The sequence below is a fragment of the Marmota marmota genome, unplaced genomic scaffold, assembly GCF_001458135.2.
Source record: "Marmota marmota marmota unplaced genomic scaffold, marMar, whole genome shotgun sequence".
Taxonomy (NCBI): domain Eukaryota; kingdom Metazoa; phylum Chordata; class Mammalia; order Rodentia; family Sciuridae; genus Marmota; species Marmota marmota.
Genome location: NW_026000037.1, coordinates 1,485,497 through 1,512,642, shown reverse-complemented (window position 1 = coordinate 1,512,642; position 27,146 = coordinate 1,485,497). Strand labels below are relative to the sequence as shown.

General features: G+C 37.2%; 1 protein-coding gene across 12 annotated transcripts in view; it reads right to left on the bottom strand.

Moving 5' to 3' along the window:
* Bltp1 (bridge-like lipid transfer protein family member 1) overlaps nucleotides 1-27,146 on the bottom strand; it is a 203,334-nt gene that overhangs the window by 43,239 nt on the left and 132,949 nt on the right. For 9 of the 12 annotated variants that reach the window (XM_048812004.1, XM_048812005.1, XM_048812000.1 and 6 more), the window contains 12 exons: nucleotides 25,975-26,219; nucleotides 24,293-24,398; nucleotides 21,713-21,810; nucleotides 20,436-20,621; nucleotides 19,221-19,389; nucleotides 16,831-17,042; nucleotides 12,898-13,096; nucleotides 8,941-9,000; nucleotides 7,749-7,975; nucleotides 6,906-7,106; nucleotides 6,591-6,721; nucleotides 4,578-4,701 (listed from right to left, as the gene is read on the bottom strand). In XM_048812004.1, the coding sequence (XP_048667961.1) occupies nucleotides 4,578-4,701; nucleotides 6,591-6,721; nucleotides 6,906-7,106; nucleotides 7,749-7,975; nucleotides 8,941-9,000; nucleotides 12,898-13,096; nucleotides 16,831-17,042; nucleotides 19,221-19,389; nucleotides 20,436-20,621; nucleotides 21,713-21,810; nucleotides 24,293-24,398; nucleotides 25,975-26,219 (1,958 nt within the window). The remainder of the gene's footprint in view (nucleotides 1-4,577; nucleotides 4,702-6,590; nucleotides 6,722-6,905; nucleotides 7,107-7,748; nucleotides 7,976-8,940; nucleotides 9,001-12,897; nucleotides 13,097-16,830; nucleotides 17,043-19,220; nucleotides 19,390-20,435; nucleotides 20,622-21,712; nucleotides 21,811-24,292; nucleotides 24,399-25,974; nucleotides 26,220-27,146) is intronic. The other 3 variants (XM_048812002.1, XM_048812003.1, XM_048812006.1) reach the window with 1 other exon arrangement.

Sequence of the window (27,146 nt, the reverse complement as noted above, 5' to 3'; positions counted from 1 at the left end):
TCACGATGCAGGATGCGAGGCAAGGCACTGCACTTGAGTGATCCCTCAACGGACCTCAAGGAAAGCATGTCCTATTGCATGCGGGTTTGACGTCCACGCCCCGCCCTACGAAAAAAGGCGTCGGCTGATATGGGACCAGGTCTAGGGAAGGGCCCTCCTTAGGACTGAACCATACATTGCAGCCACTTCTGCACAGTGGGATAGGACCTCTACTTTCGCCTGCATTGTTTTATAAAACAGAAGGGGGAACTGTGGTGAGCCGTTCTAATTAGACCGTGGCCGCCATTAGAAGATGGCGCCGGCTTCCACTGTGGCCTGTGATAAACAACTCCTAATATGGAGAATTGGCACGCAATCCCTTACCACCCTATGAGAAAGGTCCACGTGGCAGCTTAAGATTGGTATGCTGGAGGCTTTATTAGGCTGTGCTTGGGCGCTCGGCGAGGGGTCACTAGAAGATGATACATGACTCAAGGCCTGAATAAACTGCTGAAAGAAGAATCCTGTGTCGTGTTTTCCCTTGCCGGCGAGGGGTCGCGGCACTAAATTTAAAGAACAGAAACCACAGAGTGTGTGTTCTCCGACAACAATGTAAAATAGAGAGACACATGGACAGAGATATGGAACAACCCCCACACACAGGCATATATAATACACATATGACATATGCCTATGTGGGTGTCCCTTCAACTCTCAGGTGGCTACCTGGAAAATCCAAAAATACACTGAGATCAAACAACATACTTCAGAATAGCATGGGGTTAACGAAGAAATCGCAAGAGACATTTAAATTTAAAATATTTTAAAAATAAAATGAGAACACAATGTATGAAAATCTGGGAGATGCATGGAAGCCAGAAGGAAGATCTAAAATCAACTGTCACTTCTCAAGCAACACACACACACACACACACACACACACACACACATATATATACAAGCAATCAACAAATATATGAAAAAATGTTCAACTACTCTAATAATTAGAGAAATGCAAATCAAAACTAAGATTTCATCTCACTCCAGTCACAATGGCAATCATGAAGAACACAAGCAAAAATAAGTGTTGGCGAGGATGTGGGGACAAAGGCACACTCATACACTACTGGTGGGACTACAAATTGGAGCAACCACTTTGGAAAGCAGTATAGAGATTGCTTAGAAAACTTGGAATGGAACCACCATTTAACCCAGCTATCCCGCTCCTCAGTCTATTACCAAAGGACTTAAAATCAGCATACTATAGTGACACAGCCACATCAATGTTCACAACAGCTCAATTCACAATAGCTAAACTGTGGAAACAACTTAGATGCCCTTCAGTAGATGAATGGATAAAGAAACTGTGGTGTATATACACAATGGAACAGTACTCAGCCTTAAAACATAAGAAAAATTATGGCATTTGCAGGTAAATGGATGGAGTTGAAGAATAGTATGTTAAGTGAAATAAGCAAATACCAAAATCCGAATGTTCTCTGATAAGTGGATGCTAAGTCATAATGGGGAGATGGGGGGAATGGAGGAACTTTGGACTGGGTTAAGGGGAGGAGTGGGGAGGGGGAAGACATGGGGGCAGGAAAGACGAGACAGACATCATTACCCTAGACTCTACATTGTGTACAACCAGAGAATTGAAATATTGTGTTCTATTTATGCACAACAAATTGAAATGCATTCTGCTGTCGTACGTAACAAAGTAGAACAAATTAAAAAATGGGGAAAAAATCAATTGTATGAGCTTCCTCCTTAGGAAACTAGAAAAGCAATTAAAAATTAAATCCAATTAAGAACAAAAAAACATTAAAAACAAAAAGCAACAAAACTGAAAGAGGAAATCGATAGATTAATAAAACCAAAACCTTGTTCTTTAAAAAGATCCAATAAAATCAATAGGAGAGGCTATGAAAATACTGGATTACTTAGTAAGGAAGGAAAGAACATAGTTACAGACTATGAACATTAAAAGTCAAGACATACTATGAACAACTCTATGCCTCAAAATCTGATAAGCCAGATGAAATGAACCAATTTTTTGAAAGATATCATTTGTCAAAATTCACACAAGAAATAGAAAATCTGAATGGGCCCATATCTATCACAAACTAAATTAATAACTAATAACTTTCTAAAACAGAAAGCAACTGGTGCAAGTGACATTTAAAGAAGAAATGTAAACCACTTACCCACGATCTCTTTCAGAAGGTAGCAGCAGTGGAATAAGACCTCACTCATCTATGCGGCCACACTGCCTGATTCCAAAACCAGGCAAAGACATTACAAGAAAGAAAAACAATAAACCAGTATCTTCTCTAAATATGGATGAAAAAATCCTCCATAAAGTTTTAGCAAGTCAAGTCAAACCCAACAAAGAGAATGTACAAAGAGAATAATACACCACAATCAGGTAGAAATTATCCCAAGTATGCAACAGTGGTTGAACATTCAAACATCAATCAGTGTAATCCATCCATGTTAAAACAGAAAAGTCATGCAGCCATAGTAATGGATGCTGAAAAATATTTGCCAAAATCCAACATGAATAAAACCTTTCACCAAACCAGGAGCAAAGGTAAACTTCCTTAATTTGATAATGAATATATACAAAAATCCATACAATTAACATCATAGTAATGGCAGTAAATTCAAAGCTCTTCCACTAAGATTAGGAGCGGGTAAGGAACGCCTCTTCTGTAGCCTGGATCTGGACTGCAATGTCCCCCAAAGGGCCTGGTGTTGGAGACCCGTGCCCAGCCTGGACCACTGGGAGATGGTGTGACCTTTAGAAGCTGAGGTCTAGTAAAAGTTAGGTCATGGGGGCAGGCCCCTGACGAGGATGTTGGGACCTCAGCTCTCCCCCCACTCCCCAGTTTCTCTGCCACTAGCTTCTGCCATATTGTACTGTGACTCCACAGACCCAAAGCAATAGGGCCAAGAGGCCATTTACTGAGACCTCTAAGACTCTGAGACAAAATGCATATCTCTTCCTTTTAAGGTGATGACGTCAGGTATTTGCCACAGTAAAGGAAAGCTGACCAACAATAGCCTCTCTTTTTGACACTGTTTTGGAAGGACTAGCTAATGTGCTGAAAGGTACACAGAATAGGAAAGAAGAAATAAAACTGTCTTGGTTCACAAGTGACATGATTGTCTATGTAAAAATCTACAAGAATTGACAAAAATGTCCTGAAATTAATAAGCAATTATAGCAAGGTTGCAGGACACAGAAGTTAATGTACAATTGCTTTCCTATTTACCAACAATGGACAAGTGGACTTTGCAATTAGAAACATAATTTACTCTTGCATCCACAAAAAGGAAATACTTAGTTATAAATCCAACAAAACACGAACAAGATCTGTATGAGGAAAACTATAAAATTCTGATGAAAGAAATAAAATGGGGAGAGAAATATTCTATGATCATGTTAGAAGACATAATATTGTTGGGATGTCCATTCCTTGCAATTAATTAGATTCAATTCCATCCCAATCAAAATCCCAGCATGCTGTTTTGTGGATGTACACAAGAAGATTCTAAAGTGCACAGGGTGAGAGAGAAGACCCAAAAATAGTCAACATAATACTGAAGAACAAAACTGTAATATTGATATTACCCTAATCAAGTAGTGTACTTTTAGCAAAAGAATGAACCAACAGATCAATGGAACAAACCAGACAGAATCAGAACATCCAAGTGTAGTCAACGCATCTCTATGAGAGGAACAAAGGTAGCACCCTGAGCACAGTCTTTTCAACCCATGGTGCAGGAATAGCTGAGCCTCAACATGCAGACGCATGGACCTTGGCCGCAGTGGACCCGTGTTCTTCACCAGGATCACCTCACATGACTGTAGACCTCAGTGGAAAAGAGACACTAGACACTACCTAGAAGACAACACCACTCAAGAGGTTTCCATGTTCGAGCATTTTGGATTTCAGATTTTCCAATTACAGATGTTACCAGGAAAATCTTTATATTTACCTCTTAATTTTGCTGTGAACTTAAAACTGCTCAATAAACCATACTTATTTTAAAAGGTAAATAAAGCTGAAAAGGGGAAAGTGATGGCTGAGGTAAATTCAGGTAGGAAAGAGGAGACATCTCCAAAGAAATTCATATTTTTCACAGAGTTCACACTAGCGACTAAGAAGCAAGTGTGATATCATGAAGGGCAGGGAAAATCCAGGGACAACGGCCTGACGTAGATGGAGTCCCACCACCTGGGTTTCACCCCGTCCCCCCCAGGTCAGTGGTCACATCGCCAGATTACATACACTCTTACATACCTTACGTGAGACTGTATACTCCTGGACAAATTACCTGACCTCTGTGCCCCCATTTCCTCATCTTGAAAAATGGGAAAATACTAAGAGCCACTTCACAGGACTGTAGTGGATTAGGATGTTCAATGGAAAGTGCTTTACTAAACAGTGCCTGGTTCAGAACAGGTCTGAAACATGCACACCAGGTGGTATGGCCCCCAGCGGTGCAAGAAAAGGGAACATAGACTTTGCCATAGCTATGGTAAAAAAAGTCTAATAAAATTCTTTTTAAACATTTAAACATTTACTCACTCTCATACTGGACCTCCGTAATTTTTTCCGAACATCTCTTCGAATATCATTTACAGCCACAGATTCTAACTGCTGGTAACGTTGAATTTCCTGGTTTATGGTTCCTTCACTTGCACCTAATTTTCTAAATGCCAAGCAAATATGGCCATTATTGTAAAGAAGCAACAAAGTAAAACTGACATTTACTTGCTCTTTTTTCATTCTCTCACTTGTCAGAATACCAATGATTATGTATGAACAGGCTAAAACTGTAAAACAAAACAACAACCCATATAACAGCTGAACAAATGCTTCCCATCCCCCAACGCTGGGGACTGAACTCAGGAGCACTTACCACCTAGTTATATCCTCATTCCTTTCTTTTCTTTCTTTTTTTGAGATAGGGTCTTGCCAATTTGCTAAGGTAGGCTTTGAACCTGAAACCCTCCTGCTCAGCCTCCCAAGTCACTGCGACGACAGACATGTACCACCAAGCTCAGCTGAGGAAATGCTTCTTACCCACTGCTGTATCAAAAGTCTCTACAGGGATGGGGTTGTGGCTCAATGGTAGAGAGCTTGCCTAGCATGTATGAGGCACTGGGTTTGATTTCCAGTATCACATAAAAAATAAATAAATAAATAAACAGACCACTCTGTTTTTTTAAAAAAAAGTCTGTGTAAAATTCTACATAAAATATAAGCCTTTGGTAATATTTTGGAAAAATGAATATATTTTGCTTCAAGTCATTCCCCTACCCCCTGAGAATAAAACAAACTGTAATGAAAGTCAACAGGAAAATGTGAATCACCGGCGGGGTGTGGTGACATACACCTGTAATCCCAGCAGATCAGGAGGCTGAGGTAGGAGTTCAAAGCCAACCTCAGAAACTTAGTGAGGCCCTGAACAACTCAGTGAGACCTGATCTCTAAATAAAATACAAAAAGGGCTGGGGATGTGACTCAGTGGTTAAGTGCCCCTGGGTTCAATCCCTGGTACCAAAAAAAGAAAAAAGAAAGAGAAAAGAAAATGTGAATCAGTACATGGTAATTTCCAGACAAGTTTTTAGGCAACACTTTTCACTGTATAAAATGCATCTGTGAATAAGTCTTTGAATGCACAACAAACAACCAACCACAGGATACAGGTATATGAAGATTAGAGAAGATGAGGCATGACCATTAACTTTTGGGAAGATAAAGTTCCAAAGTTCAGCAAAGAGAATATTTATTCTTATAAAGGAGGTATTACTTAGTAATATTCAGTAAGAAACAGAAAAGATTACAACTACCTACTCATTCCTACTCCTACTTTAATTCTAAAGAACTGATAATTCAGGCAGGCAAAGAATGGGACGAAAAAATAAACTTTCAAATCAGATACACCCAAGGTCAGGTTTCAATTTTTTAATTACTCTGAGCCAATTTTTCCATCAATAAACGTGGGTGCCATCTTATCTCACAGAAATGTTGTGTGAATAAATTGAGATGACATATCAAACTCACAATAAGCAGTTAACAAATGGTAATTTTTTCTTCTCTAAAAAATTTCATTCCAGGGCTAGGGTTGTGGCTCAGTGGTAGAGTACTTTCCTCACATGTGTGAGACACTGGGTTTGATCCTCAGCACCACATAAAGATAAATAAACAAAATAAAGGTATTTATCCATCTACAACTAAGAAAAATATATACTTAAAAAATTTCATTCCAAAAATAGTGCTAGCAATATGTAATGCATACATTTGTAAATGCACGTAAAGACACAAGAGAGTGTATATGCATATGTGGCAACATGTACATGTGATACAGTCAGTCTAAACTGGTCAGAAATGAGTGTGAGACTAGGATTTTAGGTCTCATTTTATCACCAATGAACCTGTGATCTTAGGCAAATTATTAAACTTCTCTGGAGCTTGGTGATCTTGCTAATGAACTAAAGGGTTTGTATTACCCTAAATCAAGTTTCCTCCATATTTAGTATCCTGTGGTTCTATTATTAGAGAATACTGCATTAAACCAAAACTCAAAACACATACTTAAGGTCATCTATTACTTTGGCCTGTTCATTCAGTTCTCTGATATCCACTAAACGCTTCATAATTTTTCTTCCTCTGAGCTCTCCTGGCTGGCTGGAGGATGCTCCTTGTCTTCGATAATCTACAGCTTCCTGAAAAACCAAAAGCATATGTATCAACATCCCCAGTCAGTTCACAGAACAAATCTATACTACAAAATTAACAACCTAAATCAAAGAATGCATGCAAGAATCATAGCTGTATACATTAAGATGATTGGCATTCTTCATTGATTTGAATCCCTTCATTTTCATAAGCAATCTAATTGCTACCTACATTTCCCCATGAATGTGCTCTGCATGCTTTCAAATGAGACTGGCTAGACTGATGGGAGCCCCCCATCTCTGGGTCACACAGAAACTCTGCAGGAACAGAATAGCGCTGATTTGGGGGCGTCAGACCTAGTAGGTGATTTACAAGTCGCTGCCCAAAGGTGAGCTTGTGGCCATCTCCACTTACTGAATTTCCATCTGAACTCTAAATAATAAACAATAATATTAATTTTTAAAGAATTTATTTCCAAGAACAGAATTATTATGTGGTATAATAGTTAAATAATTTACTACTATAGGTTGTATAGTATAGATGGAAATGCGTATTTTTAAAATGTATACTTTCATTTTGTGTGTGCACTTTGGTTTTTTTGAGATTCTTATTAAAAATCTTCATTACAATATAATTCACATTCCATTTAAAATTCACCTATTTAAAATGTACGATTCAATGGGTTTTAGCATATTTACAAAATTGTGTGATAATTATCACTCTCTTGGCTGGGAACATTTTCATCACCAAAAAACCCCACAATGTCTATGAGCATCTCTTCACATGAGGCAGCCAGAGAGCCTAGACACCCACCCATCTCCTGGCTGTCTCTAGACACTTGCCTGCACTTCACTTTACAGTCATTACACTCCTGCAGGTGAGGCACAGCTGGATGACAAGTCATCATGAAACACAGAACTCAAAGGGCAACATTATGAAATGGAGACGCAGGGCACCACCACTCCCTTCTCTTCCTCCATAAATAGCAACGATGATATAAATAACATTGCGCTAATTATATCCCTGTGTCATGTAAGAGCCACTCCTGCAATTCCCAACAAGGACTTTACTTACAGAGTGGATAGTGGGAGACATGGTATCGACTTCATCCTCATCAGACAGGTCAGCTATGTTCATTGAATTCAGGTCAGCAATGTCATCGATGTCCTCCTCACCAGTCAGTGTTGTGAGGGTGTTGCCCAGGGCATTGAGCCTCTTGCCGATGTTAGGGTCCATGTGGACATCGATCCCACACATTTTCCATAGCACGTTGAGCGTCCAGGTCCCAGCACTACTGCTCTCTGTTCAGGTGAAGAAGGGACATTTATGGAAATACTGACTACAGGGATTTAAATAATCCTACGTGTATGTAATAAAGTACATGCTGGCCACATATTGTAACTAGTATTTTTCACCTAAATCTGTCATAAAAATTAGGCTATTTATGCATAATTTCCATTACCTGTACAGTACTAAGTGGACACCTACTGTCTCTTCCTTGATCCTGAAAAGTACAGATGTCCTCTTCTACCCCTAAACTGCCCTTCCATGGTGATATCAGGGACTGTCATGACCCTACTTCATTAGACAGAATTAACAGGTAATTAGTTTAGGTAAATGTCAAAGCTGGAAAAAGAAAAATCTTTTCTGAGCTTGAGCTCTCTGATGACTGAGAGTGGAGAATGGAGGTTATCAGTTAAAAAAAAAAAAATGATAAAAAAGAAATGAGGAAGCCAGAGAGCAAGAGCCAGAGCAAGCTATATGACAGCTGGATCGAAGTCCCAGCAGTTTCTGAGGGTCTCTAAATTGACCGCATTAATTCTCTTCCCTGAGATGGCAATTCCTAAACTTAATTCTAATCTGCAAATATCCTTTTGATAAGCTCCCCTCTTGGTTCAGCTAGCTCGAGTGGGCTGTGGTCATTTGTGGCTACGAGTCCTGACAAATGTGTGTGCGCGCGCGTGTGTGAGCTTCTGTGATCACCCTTTCCTCCTGAGAGTGCTACTGGCAGGTTCCTAACTTCCAGTTCTGAAGTCACTTACTCAGGATCAGCACTGAGGCTAAGGCTGGGGAGGACAACAGGACATAGCACCCAGAGAAGGCAAAGCTACTAACCCATCAGTTTCCACCTCTTCAACATTTTAAGGGCCCTTAAATAAACATCTACCTTTAAGTTCACCCTGCCCAACTTTATGAAAAGAGAAATAAAAACATACACACTTTTACATGACATATGTAGCAAAAGTAATACTGATTATGAACCTACCAGCTGCTGCTTGTCCTGTGGTCCTTGAGCATACTTCATAGGTACCATCTGGAACTACACCTACAAAAAGACCCCAAAATAGTTTTCAGTACAAATAAGCCTGTGATTAAACAGCATATCCAATGACCAAATACAAACAAGGGTGTGAGCCCTGTGGGTTCAGTCCCTCATTTGTGGGATGGAAGGCTCCTGAAATGACACAGCAGACCTATTCCACAACCGACCTGCAGCTGCACATGATTTCCTCCTCAGAGTCACAACATGTGGTGGGCTCTGAGAGTCTAGATGGCTTTCCACCAACATCCAGGATGCCAGGACAATCTGTGCCAGCATAAATCAATGGTACCTTCAGAATGCAAACGATTTAAACGTGACTTTTTAACAGCAGAACTCTGTATTAGGTCAAAGACATGATCCATCAGTTTGTCTTCTTTTTATGAGAGAAAATGACTGCCATGATGTCAATCTCAAGGTCATGGAGCTACTCTTAGAAGATAACTGATTCCAACTAGGAAACATTTAATATCACCTATCTTTAAATCTGTTAACTTAAAAGAGAGGTTGGATAGATTCAACAGTTTTCAACCATAAAGGACATATCATGCTTGAAAAATTTTTTAACACAGTAAACTCTAAAGATAGAATTAAGGCTTTTCTTAGTAATCTGTATTAGAAACTGAATGTCAATCTAAACTTCATAGTACATAGTCTAAAATGAAATGTCCTCTTATAACTCCTTTTGGATCCTAAATTGGAATTCAAGTGTTTACTTGCCATTTGTTTTCTAGGAACTTTGGTATTGAATTTGACATTCCTTAAATTTTTTCAAAATAGAAAAATCTTAACTTAGACATGCTACAATTCAGTTAGTAAGAAAGGGTCTACTTATTATTAAATGACAATTTATATTATGTCTTTAAAAATATTACTAATAACTTTACAATCTATATTTTTGAACCATATACTACCTGTGTCTCGCACACAAATTCTACATTAAGAAAATCCTAGATTTGGCTTTCAGGTAAAGATTTGCTTAATTTACTTCTATATTCTACAGGTACAAATCAGAATTTACATTAACTTTTCAAATCCAAGAATGCTAGAATGAAAACAAAACCCTTTGAAATGTGAACAACATAACTGAGGCCACATGAAATTAAGAACAGGTAAATAAAAAGGACATAGAAAACTTTAGGAAGTCCTATCCCAAGAAGTGGCAGATTATTTTTTAAAAATTATATAAATTCACAGGACACAGAGCCATGGTGAACTTATTAATAAGGAGTTTTAATTAAACAGGAGTTTTGGGGAACAAAATCCTGAAGAGGAGGGCTAGAAAATGTGAGGCTCCTCCCCTTCATGCTCAGGTTCTCTGTGCCAGAGACACAAAGCTAACAAGGGCCAGTGACTGCAGTGCCTGGAATGGCAATTCCTGGTGGAATTGCCCAACCTGGCCCACATACATGGTAATGAGATGGGTCTAATCTAACTATTTACATGGTCCTTGGAACTCTCCTTACAAATTGTCCTTATTTTTGTTGATTTCTCCCCCCAAAATCACCTAGAAAGCAAATTTCACTGGATCACTTTTTTTTTTTTTTTTTGGCTAAAGTATGTTTTTAAAACAACCTGTGTAAAAAGCAAAAATTCTAAGGCATAATGTGATCACTACTTATTTCTCTGTCCTATATTCATCTTTCTTCAAAAATTTTAAATGAAAGTTATATCCAAATATACTTACTATCAATAAAAGCTAGACACTAGTCAACTAACTTATCCAATATCATTTATAATTTTTATATGTCAATAACACAACTATCCCCTTTAACTTCCTCCCAAGAAACCTGATCAACAGCGGGTTAAAAAAGACTCTGAAACCGAGTCTATGATACTACTACAATGTCCAGGATGTTAGTGTTCTGTAGTGTTGGCAAAAAGTATACGGAGGCCCTGAATATTATTTATTAATTTCTAAAATACATGTTTTAATTCTGAGTCTAAGGAATATTAAAAAAATTCTTTTAGTTGTAGATGGACATAACAGCTTTATTTTACTTATTTTTATGTGATGCTAAAGATGGAACCTAAATGTCTCACATGTACAAGGCAAGCATGCTACCACTGAGCTACAACCACACCCCTGAGAAATACTTTTTATTTCATATTTCTTAAGCACTTTAAGAAAAACCATTTTTAAATATTTTTTTAGTTGTAGATCAACACAATATCTTTATTTTATTTATTTATTTTTATGTGGTGCTAAGGATCAAACCCAATGCCTCAAACATGCCAGACAAGTGCGCTACCACTGAGCCCACAGCTCAGCCCTAAGACAAACTATTAAGGAAATGGTACCTTTACTTTTCTCCCAAATACACTCTATTAATTTTAATTAATTCAAGGATGGTAAAGATAATACCTTAATAAAAATTGACAGGTTTAATTTTTGCCTTTTTGCCTTTAATAAGAACCGCCCCCCCCAAAACAAAAGACATAAATATGCTATAATGATTCTTAAAACCACAACTATTATATAAAATGATAATCTGTAAAGATTTCTAATGAAGGCTATTTTTGGTCTTTTTAATAACAGGCATGAGTATTTGGTATCAAGTCTTAGAAACCTGAAGTATTTCAAAAAAATTCCATGGTTAACCTATGAATTATTTAAATGCAAAATACTTAAAGTGATTCAGGACATACTACCCCAAAATATGATAGCGGTGTACACTGACTACTCAAAGCTGAAGGGATCTGAGCACCTGGCAATGCAGAAGTGCTCAGCTTTTCCTCTAAAGCAGGTCAGCAGTCATGGGGAGGTCCCTCCCTATCCCTGCAGGAAGGCCCTTATCTCCGGAGGCAAAGGTAGGGACACAGAGAGGACTGTGCACACAGGGGCTCTGCTGAGCTCTCTGTCTACCAAACCGAGCTCATCCAATCTACCACAAGAACACTCAGGGTGAGCCATTTCTTTGGGTCTTCATTTCCTTATAAAGGCTCCCATGTTGCATAGAACTTACATTAATACATTTGTATGCTTTCTGTCATTGGTCTGTCTTTTGTTATAGGGGCTCAGCAGAAAACCTAAATGGGTAGAAGGAAAGATAACTTTCTTTCCCTACACATCAAAACCAAGAATTTCACCTGTGATTTTATCTAAGTCTGAGTCAATATTGAATGCAGAACTGCAATTATCAGCATAAAAATGAGAAGTTTCCCCATTCCTCAAAAAAAAAAAAAAAATACAGATCTGGAAAGATTTTCCTCCAGTTAAAGATGCGGGAGTCCACAGCATAAATGATGATGGCATATCACCTAAAAAGTAAGTACTGCCTGACTTACAAGATTGGCTGGGGATTTTATTCACAGTCCTCCAATTTCTCCAGTGTATTTTTTTTTCATTATTAAGACTAATGATGCTATACTAACTCTGCTGCAATATAATTTGAAATATTAAAATAGACAACAAATAAATGATATAACTCCAAACTAGCCTATAACACAGCACTAGTTACATACAAACTGGAAAATGATGGAATTGGAGAAATTCATACATCACACTATATTCCTAAAAATTTGGATGTACAGATTTATTCGCATCACTATGAATCAAGGTCTCCTAGTCTTGGAAATGTACAACCTGCTCTGTGTTTTATGAGCTGGGTCTCACAAAGCTATTACTATCTTTCAAAAAGGAACAAAGAGGCTTTATTTGGCTGCATTCATGAATGGACACCAGAAGACTCAAATGTCATACCACAAAAGGAATGCTAGGTTGGTTTATTTACCCAACTACTTTTCACAAATATGTTTTGTCACCTTTCACTAGAAATAGTCCTTATTTCACAAAGTCAAAAACCATTCCTATACTTAGACATTTCTTTATTAAAAAAAAATAAGGACTCTGCTTTATTTTTTAAAACTCTAAACCTTACATAGAATATGAAAGACACTCACAGGCATTCATTACCAGATCCCCACGGATTTCTGGTTTCCAGTCATCCCACGATGTCTCAAAGCCATCAGCAAAACGAAGGCAGAAGTTTTTGAAATGCCCTTTGCTAACCAAGGACTCTGAAGAGCAAGCAGTGATGAGAGTGCTTTCGATGGTCAATACTAAGGCCGAACCAGTGTCCAGGTCCCCAGTGTGATTAGACTGCGAAAGACATTCAAGAAAAAGTAAGACAAAGGTGATGATTTTTAAATTCAGAAATCCTCAGATCTTTAGGCCCCGACTTCCTTAACAAGACTCCTAAAGCACAAGAAATAAAATCCAGAATTAATAAATGGGATGGGCTCAAACTAAAAAGCTGCTTCTCAGCAAAAGAAACAATCAATGAGGTGAATACAGAGCCTACACTTTGGGAGCAAATTTTTTCCACATGCACGTCAGATACAGCACTAATTTCCAGGATATAAAAAGAAGTAAAACAATCAATCAAACAAACAAACAAACAAAAAACCCAGTCCATAAATGGGCTAACAAACTGATATTGTATATCTCAGAAGAAGATATACAATCGATCAACAAACATATGACAAAATGTTCAACATCTCTAGCAATTATAGAAATGCAAATCAAAACTAAGATTTCATCTCATGCCACCAGAATGGCAGCTAATAAGAACACAAACAACAATAAGGGTTGGTGAGGATGTGGGGGGAAAAGATACACTCATACAGTGCTGGCAGGACTGCAAATTAATTGGTGCAGCCAATATGGAAAGCAGTATGGAGACTGCTTAGAAAACTTGGAATGGAACCACCATTTGACCCAGCTATCCCATTCCTTGGTCTACACCCAAAGGACTTAAAATCAGCATGCCATAGTTAATGCAGCCACATCGATGTTTATAGCAGCTGAATTCTCAATAGCTAAACTGTGGAAACAACCTAGATGCCCTTCAGTAGATGAATGCACGTATATACACAATGGAATATTACTTGGCTTTAAAAGAAAACAAAAATTATAGCATTTGCAGGTAAATGGATGGAGCTAGAGAATATCATGCTAAGTGAAGTGAGCCAATCCCAAAAAAACCAAAGGCTGAATGTTCTCTCTGATAAGTAGATGATGATCCCTGATCGGGAGGGGGGATGGAGAAACTAATTAGGCAAAGGGGGGCTAAGGGAGGGGAGGGTGCATGGGGGCAGGAAAAATGGTGGAATGAGATGGACATCATTACCCTAGGTACATGTATGACTGCACATATGGTGCGACGTTACATGGTGTACAACCAGAGAAGTGAAAAGTTATGCTGCAATTGTGTACGATGAATCAAAATGCATTCTGCTATCACATATATGCTTAATTTAATTGATTAATTAATAACTTTTTAAAAAAGTAAACCCCTAGGGGGAAATACTTGAAAGCCTTAAAAGAAAGAAAAACGCACAGAGAGCTCAGTTAATTGCCCAAGTCCTACCCACTTTAATTGACAAAATCTACTTCCCACCTATGATGTCCTTTGCATTGAAATCAGTCACTTTTCACTCCTTTGTATATCTAGAAAAGAGCTCACTGCAATGTGCTCTGATTTTCAGTACATGAATTGTTTGATTCACTTAAAATGTAATGTTATTGCATGAAATTAACTTATTATAAATTTAATTGCACATATATTGTCTGTGTTACACATAAACAGATACATACAATAGAATTATTAAATGTGTTCAATAATATTATGCCACTTAATACTCAGTAAAACTTATTTTTAAAATGAAAAAAAAATAATATAGATGAAAATCTAGAAAGGGTCAAGTCTAGAAATACTTATTATAAAGCATCCTATAAAGATACTTCCAAAAATTAAATTGTTACTGCCAGGTATAGTGGCCTATGCCAAAGATCCCAGTGACCCAGAAGGCTGAGAAGGGAGAATTGCAAGTTTGAGGCCAGACTCAGCAACTCAGACCCTCAGCAGCTTATTGAGAACATAGAAAAATAAAAGAGGTGGGGATTTAGCAAAGTGGTAAAATGCCCACCCCCCAGTTCAATTCCCAGTCAATAAAAGAGAAAAAAATTATGGCATTTGCAGGTAAATGGATGCAGCTGGAGAAGATAATGCTAAGTGAAGTTAGCCAATCCCAAAAAACCAAATGCCAAATGTTTTCTCTGATATAAAGAGGCTGACTCATAGTGGGGTAGGGAGAGGGAGCAGGGGAGGAATAGATGAACTCTAGATAGGGCAGAGAAGTGGGAGGGGAAGGGAGGGGGCAGGGGGTTAGCAATGATGGAGGAATGTGATGGACATCATTATCCAAAGTACATGTATGAAGACATGAATTGGTGTCAACATACTTTATATACAAACAGAGAGATGAAAACTTGTGCTCTATATGTATAATAAGAACTGTAATGCATTCTGCTGTGATATATAAATTTTTAAAAACTAATTAAAAAAAATAAATTAAATAAATAAATAATTGATGGATGGAAATGCATCTGCCATGTTCGTTTTTTCTTTTAATTTGCAAAGTTCTAATGATCTGTTTTTATATACGTGGCCGCTCTTTTATTTGTTGGGAGCACTCTTTTACACCCACTCCTGGTGTGTACAGCCTGAGCTCTTCTGTCCCTCATGCCATTAAAAAAACTACCGTATTTCATAAGTCAGACCCGGAAAGTCCAGGGTTCAATGTTTTCTCTCAAAGATGGGTAACCCCTTTCTTTCTTTGAAAAATAAGAAAAAGCAAGGGGTGGGGACCCAGTGAAAACAGAGGAACAATCAGAGGAGTAGAGGAGGGGACTGAGCAAGAGGGAGGAGGGACAGGAAAAGGGAGGAATGCTGGCATGAAACTGACCAAGCTATCCTATGCACACACATGAACACACCACAGCGAACTTCACCTTTACGGATGTCTATAATGCACTAATTAAAAAAAATAAACTATAAATAAATGGGAGAAAGATCAGTAGCAGAGGAAGGGGAACAGGGGAGGAAGGAGGAAAGGAAAAGGGGAAGCACTGGGGACTGAATTAGAGCACATTATATTCCATGCTTGTTATGTCAAAATGAACCTCAATATTATGTATAACTATTATGCACTAATTAAAACCACTTAGAAAGTGATTACATTTCAGTTCCTAAACACAACATGTCAATGTTACCCATCTTTAGTCCAAAGTTTTTCTTAACACTATTGGCCAAACAGAATTCTAAAAGATACATTCATCCAACACTGGTCATAGGTTATTTAAAGTAAATTAAATTATCATAGTAAATATAGATTTGATGGTTATAACTGTGACTTCCTGCCTGACATGTGCTCAGAGCCTTTTCCCATTCATACACATGAATGTATTTCTGAGACTTGGTCCTAAAATTACAAAAAGAATATCCCTGGCTTTATCCATGTATACATATAACTTGGAAGTTTCATTACCATTAAACCTTACACAGTTTAGAAGCATTTTGGAATTTTCTGCTCTATTATGGGTATGTATATGTGAATACACAAAGTATATTCACACCAATTCATGCCTTCATTCATATACTTTGGATAATAATATTCATCACATTAAATACTATTTTTAAATTTCCTTTGTTTCCATTTTATAAACAAGTCTAGAAAATTTCTTTGCTAAAAACAACAACAAAAAAGATTCTAAAAACTACTTATAAAAGTAAGGATTTAGAATTATTAGATGGGTGTCAATTAATCACTATTCTGAAGCATATCAGAGTGCTTCAGGGAAGTCCTTTGCAATTCAGAGTATAAATGAATAAAGGCTGAAGGAGTTCAGACTTACTTGATGACCATTAAACTCAAGCTGCAGACTGTTCTCCATTAAAAAGATACTGCTTTACTCAGTACTCTTAGAAATGGTTAGTTGAAATGCCTGGATTTTAGTCCTGAATAAAAGGAACATGACCTGACTCCTTGTACCTGAGCAGTGTTGGTGATAGGCAGGCAAATTCCCAGGTCATTCACAGTCAGCTGGAGAAAGAGAGTGCCAAAGGCCTGGGCTGATGTTTGCTGAATACCAGGCAGCATGTCTACCACTTCCTTTGTGGCCATGTGAATGTCCTTGTGCAAGGCCATTCGCTGTTCATTCCAGTTGTCATAGGCAGCCTTATAATTCAGCCAAAACAGCACAGCTTTCAAGAATTAAGGGAAAGCAGAAAGAAAAGTTAGATCAGTGCTGGTAAAGGTTTACTATGGTAAGTAAACCTCAACAGTTGCACAATCCTACTGAATAATAAAAATCACTCCCAGAAAACTATAGCTTTAAAATTAGAAAGAACCTAAGAGGATACATCAACAATTTTTAACGTATCCAATGAAAAAACGAAGCAGAAAGCAAGCAGCTGTATAATGGCAGTAGAAAGAAGAAAATCCAGGTCCATTCATTTGCTCTAGATTTGTATACTGCCCCTTACATGCCAGGCCCTGGGTGGAATAACAGGTAGAAATAGACATGGTCCTTGAACTCATCTATAGGGCTTACTGTTACTACTTTTAAACACTCACTAAAAACAGAGGTACATAATGCTGGGAATACACATTAAAATAGTTTAATTTAGAGAGAGAGGTCAAAGACAGTTTAAGTTTGTTAACAAGGGATCTTAAGAAAATTCTTCATTTCATGGCACCATACAGAAGGAGAAGTCTAAAAAGATAACAAAAATGGAGGGGCCAGAGAAGCAGGAGGACAAGGGAGAACTGTGCCACAGACACCAAGCACAGAAAGAACTCTGAGTTGTTGGTGAAAGCTGACGAAAGCCTGGTGAAATGTGACATGAAAAACATGCACAGAATTTACCAAAACAGAATCTCACCCTAACACTGTCAAAAGGCAATTCCCTAACAAACATCTCATCATCAGTCTAAGAAGGCTACTACTGAATGAAATCTTACTTGGCTGCACAAATGGCTCATTTGTAAACAGATTAAACATACTTGCTAAATCCACACTAGTGAGACTCTACCTGTTCAGCCTTCTTTCCCATTGTTTTTGTTTAAGAAAATCAATGCACTATTTTCCTAGACCCCAGTGCTCAAATACAGTCATTCATATTCTCTTCTGGCAAATGTACGCTCGTTCTTACAATATGCCAGGAACCCTGCTAAGCCTTGAGACACAAAGGCACTTAAGAGCAGCTCTCCTCTCCTTGTTGGCCTGGAACAGCACAGCTTTCAAGAATTAAGGGGAGGCAGAAAGAAAAGTTAGATCAGTGCTGGTAAAGGTTTACTATGGTAAGTAAACCTCAACAGTTGCACAATCCTACTGAATAATAAAAATCACTCCCAGAAAACTATAGCTTTAAAATTAGTGAAGAACCTGTTTCTTCTCTAAGCACCACAGGAAGACTCCCTCACACCTTAGAACATGCCATCTCTAACTCCAACTGTGTCCACTTTGGTCTCGACTTTCCACTGAACTAGGTTTCTTGAGGGCAGGAATCCTATTGTCTAAATGTAGATAGAATAAATGAGTAAATACAGTGCCAAAACATGTGAGTGTATTATTTACTTATACTAAAAATTTCAGTATTAAATTTCAGAAATCAGACACTTCTATTTATCCATATAGAAAGCAAAAAAACTTTAAAATGTAAAATAAATTAAAAACTGAAGCATAAAGGCAAGAAGTTATTTTTGGATGTTCACCTTTCAGAATTAGGAGACATTTAGCTTTTGAGCATTCACATTGGTAAATCACAGATGATTTTTTAAAATTTGTTTTTAGTTGTAGATGGACATAATACCTTTATTTGATTATATATAACTTGGAAGTTTCATTACCATTAAACATTACACAGTTTAGAAGCATTTTGCAATTTTCTGCTCTATTATGGGTATGTATATGTGAATACACAAAGTATATTCACACCAATTCATGTCTTCATTCATATACTTTGGATAACAATGTTCATCACATTAAATAATATTTTTAAATGTCCTTTGTTTCCATTTTATAAACAAGTCTAGAAAATTTCTTTGCTAAAAAAAGGATTCTAAAAACTATAAAAGTAAAAATTTAGAATTATTAGATGGGTGTCAATATATCACTATTCTAAAGCATATCAGAGTGCTTCAGGGAAGTCCTTTGCAATTCAGAGTATAAATGAATAAAGGCTAAAGGAGTTTTTTAAGATGCTGATGGACCTTTATTTTATTTGTTTATTTATACGTGGTGTTCAGAATTGAACCCACTGCCTCACACATGCTAGGCGAGTGCTCTACCACTGAGCCACACCCCTAGCTCACACAGATCATTTTTATTGAGCATCATCAAAACATTTCTATGATAGCAATCACTAACTCATTCTCACCTCTATCAAAGGCCACAGGTTGGGCATAAACAATTGGTCTGTTCAAAGTAATGAGCACGGCTTCTCTATCTGAAGAACCACTGATTTCTTCTCGAAGGGCATTCCTTAATCCAATTCTAGTTTTAAAATAGGCAACTTGATGAAAATCAGAACCAGCTTCCTCATAAACCTAAAACAAATTTAAAGCTCAATAAAATCAAATAATTAAAAATGTTTTAATAAAACTAAACATCATTATTGATATTGTGCACCAAAAGAACTTATAGTACATTTTTCTCAATTTCATCAATGATACAGTCCTTATATTTGGTATATTTGAATGCTTGTGAAATTAATACACAGCATGAATAGCCATACTGGAGGTAATTAGGCTGGGGGTATGGCTCAGTGGTAGAGCACTTGACCAGCATGCATAAGGCCCTGGGTTAACACTGCAAGGAAAAAGCAAAAGCAAATACAAAGTCATGAAGTTCATACAAAAGCTAGGATGAGGTTCATACTACGAATAGCATTTATTAAATGTCTCAAAATAATCAGACACTCTTGCTCCCAAAACATATTTGCATTTGAAAAAATGTTTTTCTAGAAACAAAATGTTTCTGTTCATTTTTTCTCCACATAATCTTGAATGTAGCCATTCAATTTTCAAACTGTGGTTGGCATTTTTTAATTGGTCCTTCAAATCAAAGAGGTGGAAAATGGTTAAAATGGACATAATTTTCAGCAAAAAGAAAACAAATCTAAAAATATCTCCAATAAGCATCAAAACAATTTTCATCAAATAAAAAATCTGAGTAACTGATCTTTTTAAAATAATTTTCCTATCCAACATTACTATATGTAAAAATATTCTCAGGGTAAACTATAAACTTGCAAACACTGAGGTATTGACTAATTTTATAACAAACATTGAAATAAAAAATGTTTAACAAACTAAAAAAGAGAGAAATATGTATGAAGATACTAAGATTCAATTTCATGTGACTACACTTGCAGCAATATACTTTCCACAATACTTGATGAAACACCACAGAAAAAATGTAGGCCTTTAAAACAAGTTAAAAAAGAAGAAAGCCTTCATTCGAATTTATAATCAGAAATTGTAGAGAATTATCTAAATATCTTTATAAATACAGTCATACATAAGTTAAAGTAGTCCCAACTGATATGCAAAACTCAAAGGCCACAGTACTAATACCAATAATATGTACGCACCTGATGTTTGACAATTTGTCCTAATGCCAGATTTAAATCCACTTGACATTTACCAAACAATTTCAGATAGCTACTACTTCCCGGTGAAGCTTTAGTTTGAAGTCGGTTAGATAGCTCCAGTTCAATCAGTCCAGTTTCGAATCTCACAGCTCTCATTGATGGAGTTGTGGCTGTTACTTGGATACCCTAGCAGATTATATGTTATGGGGTAGGGGGAAAAGAATCTTAAATCAATAATGTAGTAGACTCACTCAAATGTAGTCTTTCAGTATCTGATAGATAAAACAGTGGTGTTCTAAAAATATGTACAGGATCTGTCCAAGGAGCTGATAAGCCAGCAACATCCTTTTATTTTTTGGTAACAGGGATTAAACTCAGAGGCATTTGACCACTGAGCCATCCCCAGCCCTATTTTGTACTTTATTTAGAGACAGTGTCTCACTGAGTTGCTTAGTGTCTCACCATTGCTGAGGATGGCTGTTAACTGGAGATCTTCTTGTCCCCACCTCCAGGAACATTCCTTAATTTCTCATGTCAGTAAGATTTTTTGAGTCATTAAATTTCATTATAGTATTTTCCATTTAAAATTTAGAGAGTTCATTAATATACTAAAATTAAATAACTATTTGGTAAGAATAATTTTTAAGAATACTAATATTTTAACTGTTGGAAATATTAAGGTTTCAATTAAAGTCTTTTTTTCTCCCCTATGTAGGGGACTGAACCCTTGACCTCATGCATGGTCGGAATGCATTCTATCCCTACAGTATTACTGTATACAGACTATCTCTTGGAGAATAAATTACAACTACATTAATTAGAAAAATCAAATGTTGATCAGAAGAGGGTAGTTAAGTTTGTTACAACTGTAGAACATATAATACAGCTGTTCAGGAAGATAAAGTTGATCTAAAAATTCTATTATGGATAGATACCCAAAGTTTTTTAAAATAGATAAATATGTACATATATAAAAATACTAATAGAGGGACTAAGGATGGAGCGCAGTGGTAGAATGTTTGCTTAGCATGTGTGAGGCCCTGAGTTGAATCCCTAGCACTGGAAAAAACAAAACAAAAAAACAGCAGGAAAAAGTCCTAGAGAATATTCAAACAATCATTAAACCATTTTTCTGAGTTAATAATAATAATAATTATTATTATTATACGGTTTATTTTATTTTCAATTTGGTAATTTATGTATTAAATAATTTTTTGTGAAAAGCATATATTAAGTAATACAGCACTTCTAAAAGTACCATTATAATTTAAATTTACCTTAAACTGCAAGTTCAGAGAATAGAGGAGAATTTTAGGCTTATCTCCATCTGCTGCTCCATCATGTTCGTTCCAGAGAGGAATAGGCTGCTCCCCACCTAAGAGAGATTAAGAAACTAAAGGTTTGGGTTACTTTTATCTACAAGGAAAAAATACGTCTGTATCTTGGGAGAATGTGTAGACAGGACTCATCCCTGCAAGCCTCTTCTTTCCTTGAAATATTTCACTAAATTTACAGCACCCTGGTACCTTGTCTTCTACTTGTAATCAGGTACTCCCTCCACCTCCGACTTGGGCTTTATCCAGCCAGCTACTGACCACTCCTCCCCTTCTCCTCTCCACCTTCCTCCAAAGCCAACAGAGCTCCTGCTGTTCCAGGCTGGGCTTACCATGTCTCACTCCCTCATTTCATTCAAACGTGCCTCTTTCTATTGCCACATCATTCGGAAATCTTGCACTCCCTCATTTCAGCGGATGGTGTTTACTTTCCATTGCTTTTCTCTAAACACTAAATCCTGAGGCTCAGCTTTCTACTGAATTCTAAATGACAGCCCACCTTGGTCACTGTTCCCTGAACTCCCTTTTCTATAACGATTTTGGCAATTCACTCCTATCTGCTCTTAGTCATTTCCTGCCTTCTCAACTAAGCACATACCTCCATCAACCCTGCCACCTAGACAGAGTGAGTTGATCTGAGTGCTTATCATGTGCCAAGTGCTCTTCATAGTCCCTTGTTGCATATCAGCTCATTCAAAGCCTCCTTGATGCATCCGTTCTCATGTGACATGTGTCAAAAAAACTCACACTTCTGTTATATAGTTTTTTTCTTGACTTCTACCTGTTACCTCATCAATTGGACTAAGTTCCTCAGTGCAGGGACCATCTATCTTCAGATTCCAGCAAGCAGTAACTGAATGGGCCCTCAGTCTTTTTCCTCAACGCAGTTAGACACCAGTGCTGCTTGTTGATCCAACTCTCCACTTTCTGTCTTTTCTCCAACACTCCTCACAACTAGTGGCATGTCTTCACAATTTTCTTCATACTCCCACAATTCTTTTCTTAAGCCAGCAAATAAATATATCATTCTCTCCCAGTTTCTTGCAATTTTTCCTCACGGTCTCATTTTCTTTTGAAATGTACTCAACTATCAAAAGTAAAACATACTCAAACCTCAGTTCAAATCATTCCTACACCATCAGGGCCTCAGTGATAAGCCCTCTTCCATGAAGTGTTCTTTCCCCTTCATACCTTTAACACTTTCTCTCTCGTTCATTCACACTTTGTATTAGCACATGTAAAAAAATCTAATCTTCCCAACAAGATACAAGTTCCCTAAAGCCTGCTAAATGTATTATCCACATTTGTAACTTCCTCATCATCTTGCTTGGGGCCATAAGTTTTTCAAGCTTTGAGTAAGTAACTACTGAGTTAGTTAACTGTCTCTCTTAGATGTAATTTGTCAAGATAATTTGGGCTGGGGGTGTAGCTCAGTTGGTACAGTGCTTGCCTCACATGCACAAGGCCCTGTGTTCTATCTCCAGCAGCAGCACCACCACACACACACACACACACACACACACACACACACACACAAAAGATAATTTATACAGGGTCAAAATTTCCACTTGGAATTATATAATGAATTAAGTCATGAGAGAAAAATAGTAAACAGAATAATAACTAAATTTTATAAACAGAATAATAACTAAATTTTGAGGATTTTTGAGAGCATTGCTATTAAACACTGTTCAACAAAAAGGTGATACCAGCCAGGAAAGTTCTCAGCTTCTCCTGTGGCTCTGCAGACAGGGCCTGCTCAGGTGATATAATCATGAGGTTCAGCAAACACAACATTCGATCAAGCACCACAGGCGCTTACTTTGAAAACTGGCTGTTTTTTGTTTGCTCAATGAAATAAAAAATAACTGGTATTTTCCCTATGTAAGTAGTAAGAATAAAATTCCAAAGAAAATCTGCTTTTACAATTAATTGATGGATCTATCTAATTTTGCTCTTGTTCTGCCTGTTAGTTGCGGTGCAGGCTGAACAAATGTTAGCTTCAGGGTGGGCTGAACACTCGACCCCCATCCGTCTGGTTCCTTATCACGTGTTTGCCTCAAGGCTGAACACTCAACCCCACTCAAGGCTGGACACTCAACCCCCACCTGTCTGGTGCAATGGAGACCCACATCTGACCCCTGCCCCATCTGCCTAAGGGCAGAAGATGACACTTTTAGCAACCACTGTATGATCCAATCACTGCTCACCAATAAGGCAGCTTGCAGACCCAGAGACCCCATTAGATTTTGGCTATAAAAACTCTCTCCTGCCAGAACTCTCTCTCTTTCTTTTCTCACTTTCTCTCTCTTGCGCTTTGCTCGACACCTCTCCCTCTCTCCTTCTCTCTCTCTCTCTTTCCTGGCTCTCTCTCTCGCTTTCTCTTTCTCTTCCCTGTTGATCAGACACCACCACAATAAAGATCTCTTGGTTGCTCCAAGGATCATGGTCACTTTCCTTTCACTGCCAATCAAGTTTTATTTCAAACCTGCGTCTATACTAGAGGATACTAGATCATCTTACCAGAAACTTTCTGTATTACTTCATTGACTTCCTTCATGAACACCTTCTGTACAAACACCAAGTGGTTCAGAAGATCAGTTGTGAGATTATGTTCAAAGGAACCAACCTGCCAAACAGAACCAGGGTATCAGATTAACAATAGACTAACAATACCATCTTAGTCTACACCTTTTCTTAAAACATCATCCAAAACTTACAAGAGATGATTAAATACATACTATTTGAGATCAATATATTGAAGAAAGATTTAAAATATTCAGAGTCTCTAATACTTTATTGGCCTAACACTGATATGGGCCATTCCCAAAATGTTATTTTTTTAAAACCAGTAATTAAGGTGCGAGAAATATTTTGAAAACAAAAAATATTCTAACTATATACCTTTTTCAAAATTAAAATTTTGCCTAGAGGAAGATTTTTAATGATTCATCTTTGTGATCTTAGAACCACAGACAAGCATCATTGTAAATAAATTTATTTATTCATACAGTGATGTATTGACTGTCTATTCCGTGTACCACATTAAATTCTAAGGATACAATAATGAAAATTCTGCATCTCAGGATTATGCTTGAGTGAATTAGCAAACTGGAGATGCCAGAATTAAGTTGTGCCCTATAATTACTACAAGGCATTTAACTACTGGCAGGAATTAGCTAATTAACAGATTAAATAGAAAGCAGCAAATAATTGAAGTTGAGTATTATAGGAAAGAGTTTTAAACATCTTTATGATTAAGAAAAATGTTTCATCATTTGTCACTCTGATAGGCCGAATATTTTGATCAAAAATTAAAAGAGCAAAATAGATTTGGCACTATTTTTTTTGTTTTGTGTTTTTGGTGATGCTGGGGATTGAACCCAGGGCCTTATGCATGAGAGGCAAGCACTATATCAATTGAGCTATATCCCTAGCCCAATAGATTTGGCACTTTTAAGTGAGGAATTACAGAAAGTTTTATTGCTCTGGGCTAAGACAAGTAGAGTCTAAAGACAATACATCAATATTAATACCTATGACTAATATTTCTATCAAAGAATCCAAACAGCTTTCTTATAGAATTTTTAATCAGATGAAAAACATATCCAAGTGCTTCTGAAACTTTTGCTTGTACAGATACAAGCAAAAATGAGGATGATGATGATGTAATCAGGGACGCCATCTTTTATATGAGCTTAGTAAATCTTTTTCTAGGACTCTTTATCACCAACAATCACATATATTCATGTGAATCGTGTAACCTCATTAAGATTCCATTTCCTAACTTGCAAAATTAGAACAAATATATCTACCTTACAGGGTTGATTTAAGGACTACAAAAGTCAATAGATATAAAATCTCTTGAATAATAGCTGCTAATTTGCCTTCAAGAAGCAAATATGCCATGAAAATAATGCCAAGATTGACATTAAACTCAATGTAAGAAATGTAAAATTCAAAGATGACTAGTATGTTTTAAACAGCATGTTTCAATTAAACTTCAGGGAAAGAGAAAAAAACAAGACATAGACAGACATGCCTCTACCCATAATTTCATGGAGAAGGCTTCTGTGGGAACAAATGATTTCATGCTTAATCTTAAGGTTTGCAAACTTAAAAGTTGGATGAACACATATTTTGGTATATCTAAATCTCGAACTTGCAAATTACAAACAATAATAAAAATTTAAAAGCAAACTTACTTCTGCCACACAACGTAGATAATTTCCCTGTAAGTAGTACCCTTGTTTAGAAGGCAGTTCATCTATACTCCACACCTGATCAGAGTAGCTGTCATGTTCTTCCATTATGTACTTCCCTGACATAGTAACAGGAGGAAGGTTAAGACTGGCAGAAGGAGGAATGGTTGACATATCTGTGGCTGAAACTTTTGAAGTAAAACGCAATCTGTGATTTGGCAGCTCAAATGTAAACCTTGTCTGTGCACCTAAAAGAAATAAGAAAAGTTCTTGTTTGTGCAGGTGCTCACTGGCTCACCAACTCCTCGCCTTTGCAAAAGCGATGTCTAAGAAAAATGTAAGGACCTTTCACAGTCCTTGAAATATATAAAAAGATATCTTAAGTTTGCTCATAAAATACTCCCTTATCTTTAAACATCTGTATGGTTTCTACTGGGTCAATCAGCAAGTAGTATTAAGCCATGAGTAGTAAGCCTTCTAGTTGCCCAACATGATATCAGGTGGCAGAGAAACATCTATAAATGTTCTTTATATCAGAGAAGGCCAGAACAGAAAAAAAATCTGCCCTTAACACAGAGGAGTTATAATGAGAGAAACTAGTCCAAGTTTAAGGAAAAAAAAAAAAATCCACATTCCCACAATGCTTCTTCATTCACAGACAAGATTAGCAGTCGACAGCGTATCTCCTAATCCTGAGTAAGTGTGGAAAGTAGTGAAAACTATCAAAACCAAACCAGTTAAACTAAACACACTGAGAACATTCATAGAGTTTAAAGTACAAATACATGTATCTTTGACCTTAAGAAATAAGGATATGATATGAATTTTCATTTACTGTTGCCTTATACATTAAATCAACTATGGTTGATAAATAAATATAGAAATGTTACTTCGACCATTACTCAGCCTGCATGTCCCTAACTGCCCTGGAGGTCTATAAGGGCAGCAGAAGCCTACCACAATTGAGACTTGCTACTGCCCATTCAGTGTATGACGTGTTTACATGTGTGCACTCCTGCAGACCAGCACAATCTAAGGGCATGCTTCCAACTGTCCCCATTCAGACATCACCACACAGCCCATGTGACCCACACAGACACCTAGTGCTCTCCCCTGAGCACATCCGCTACATCACAGGCCACATCCACTACAGTCACTACCCACACGACAATGCT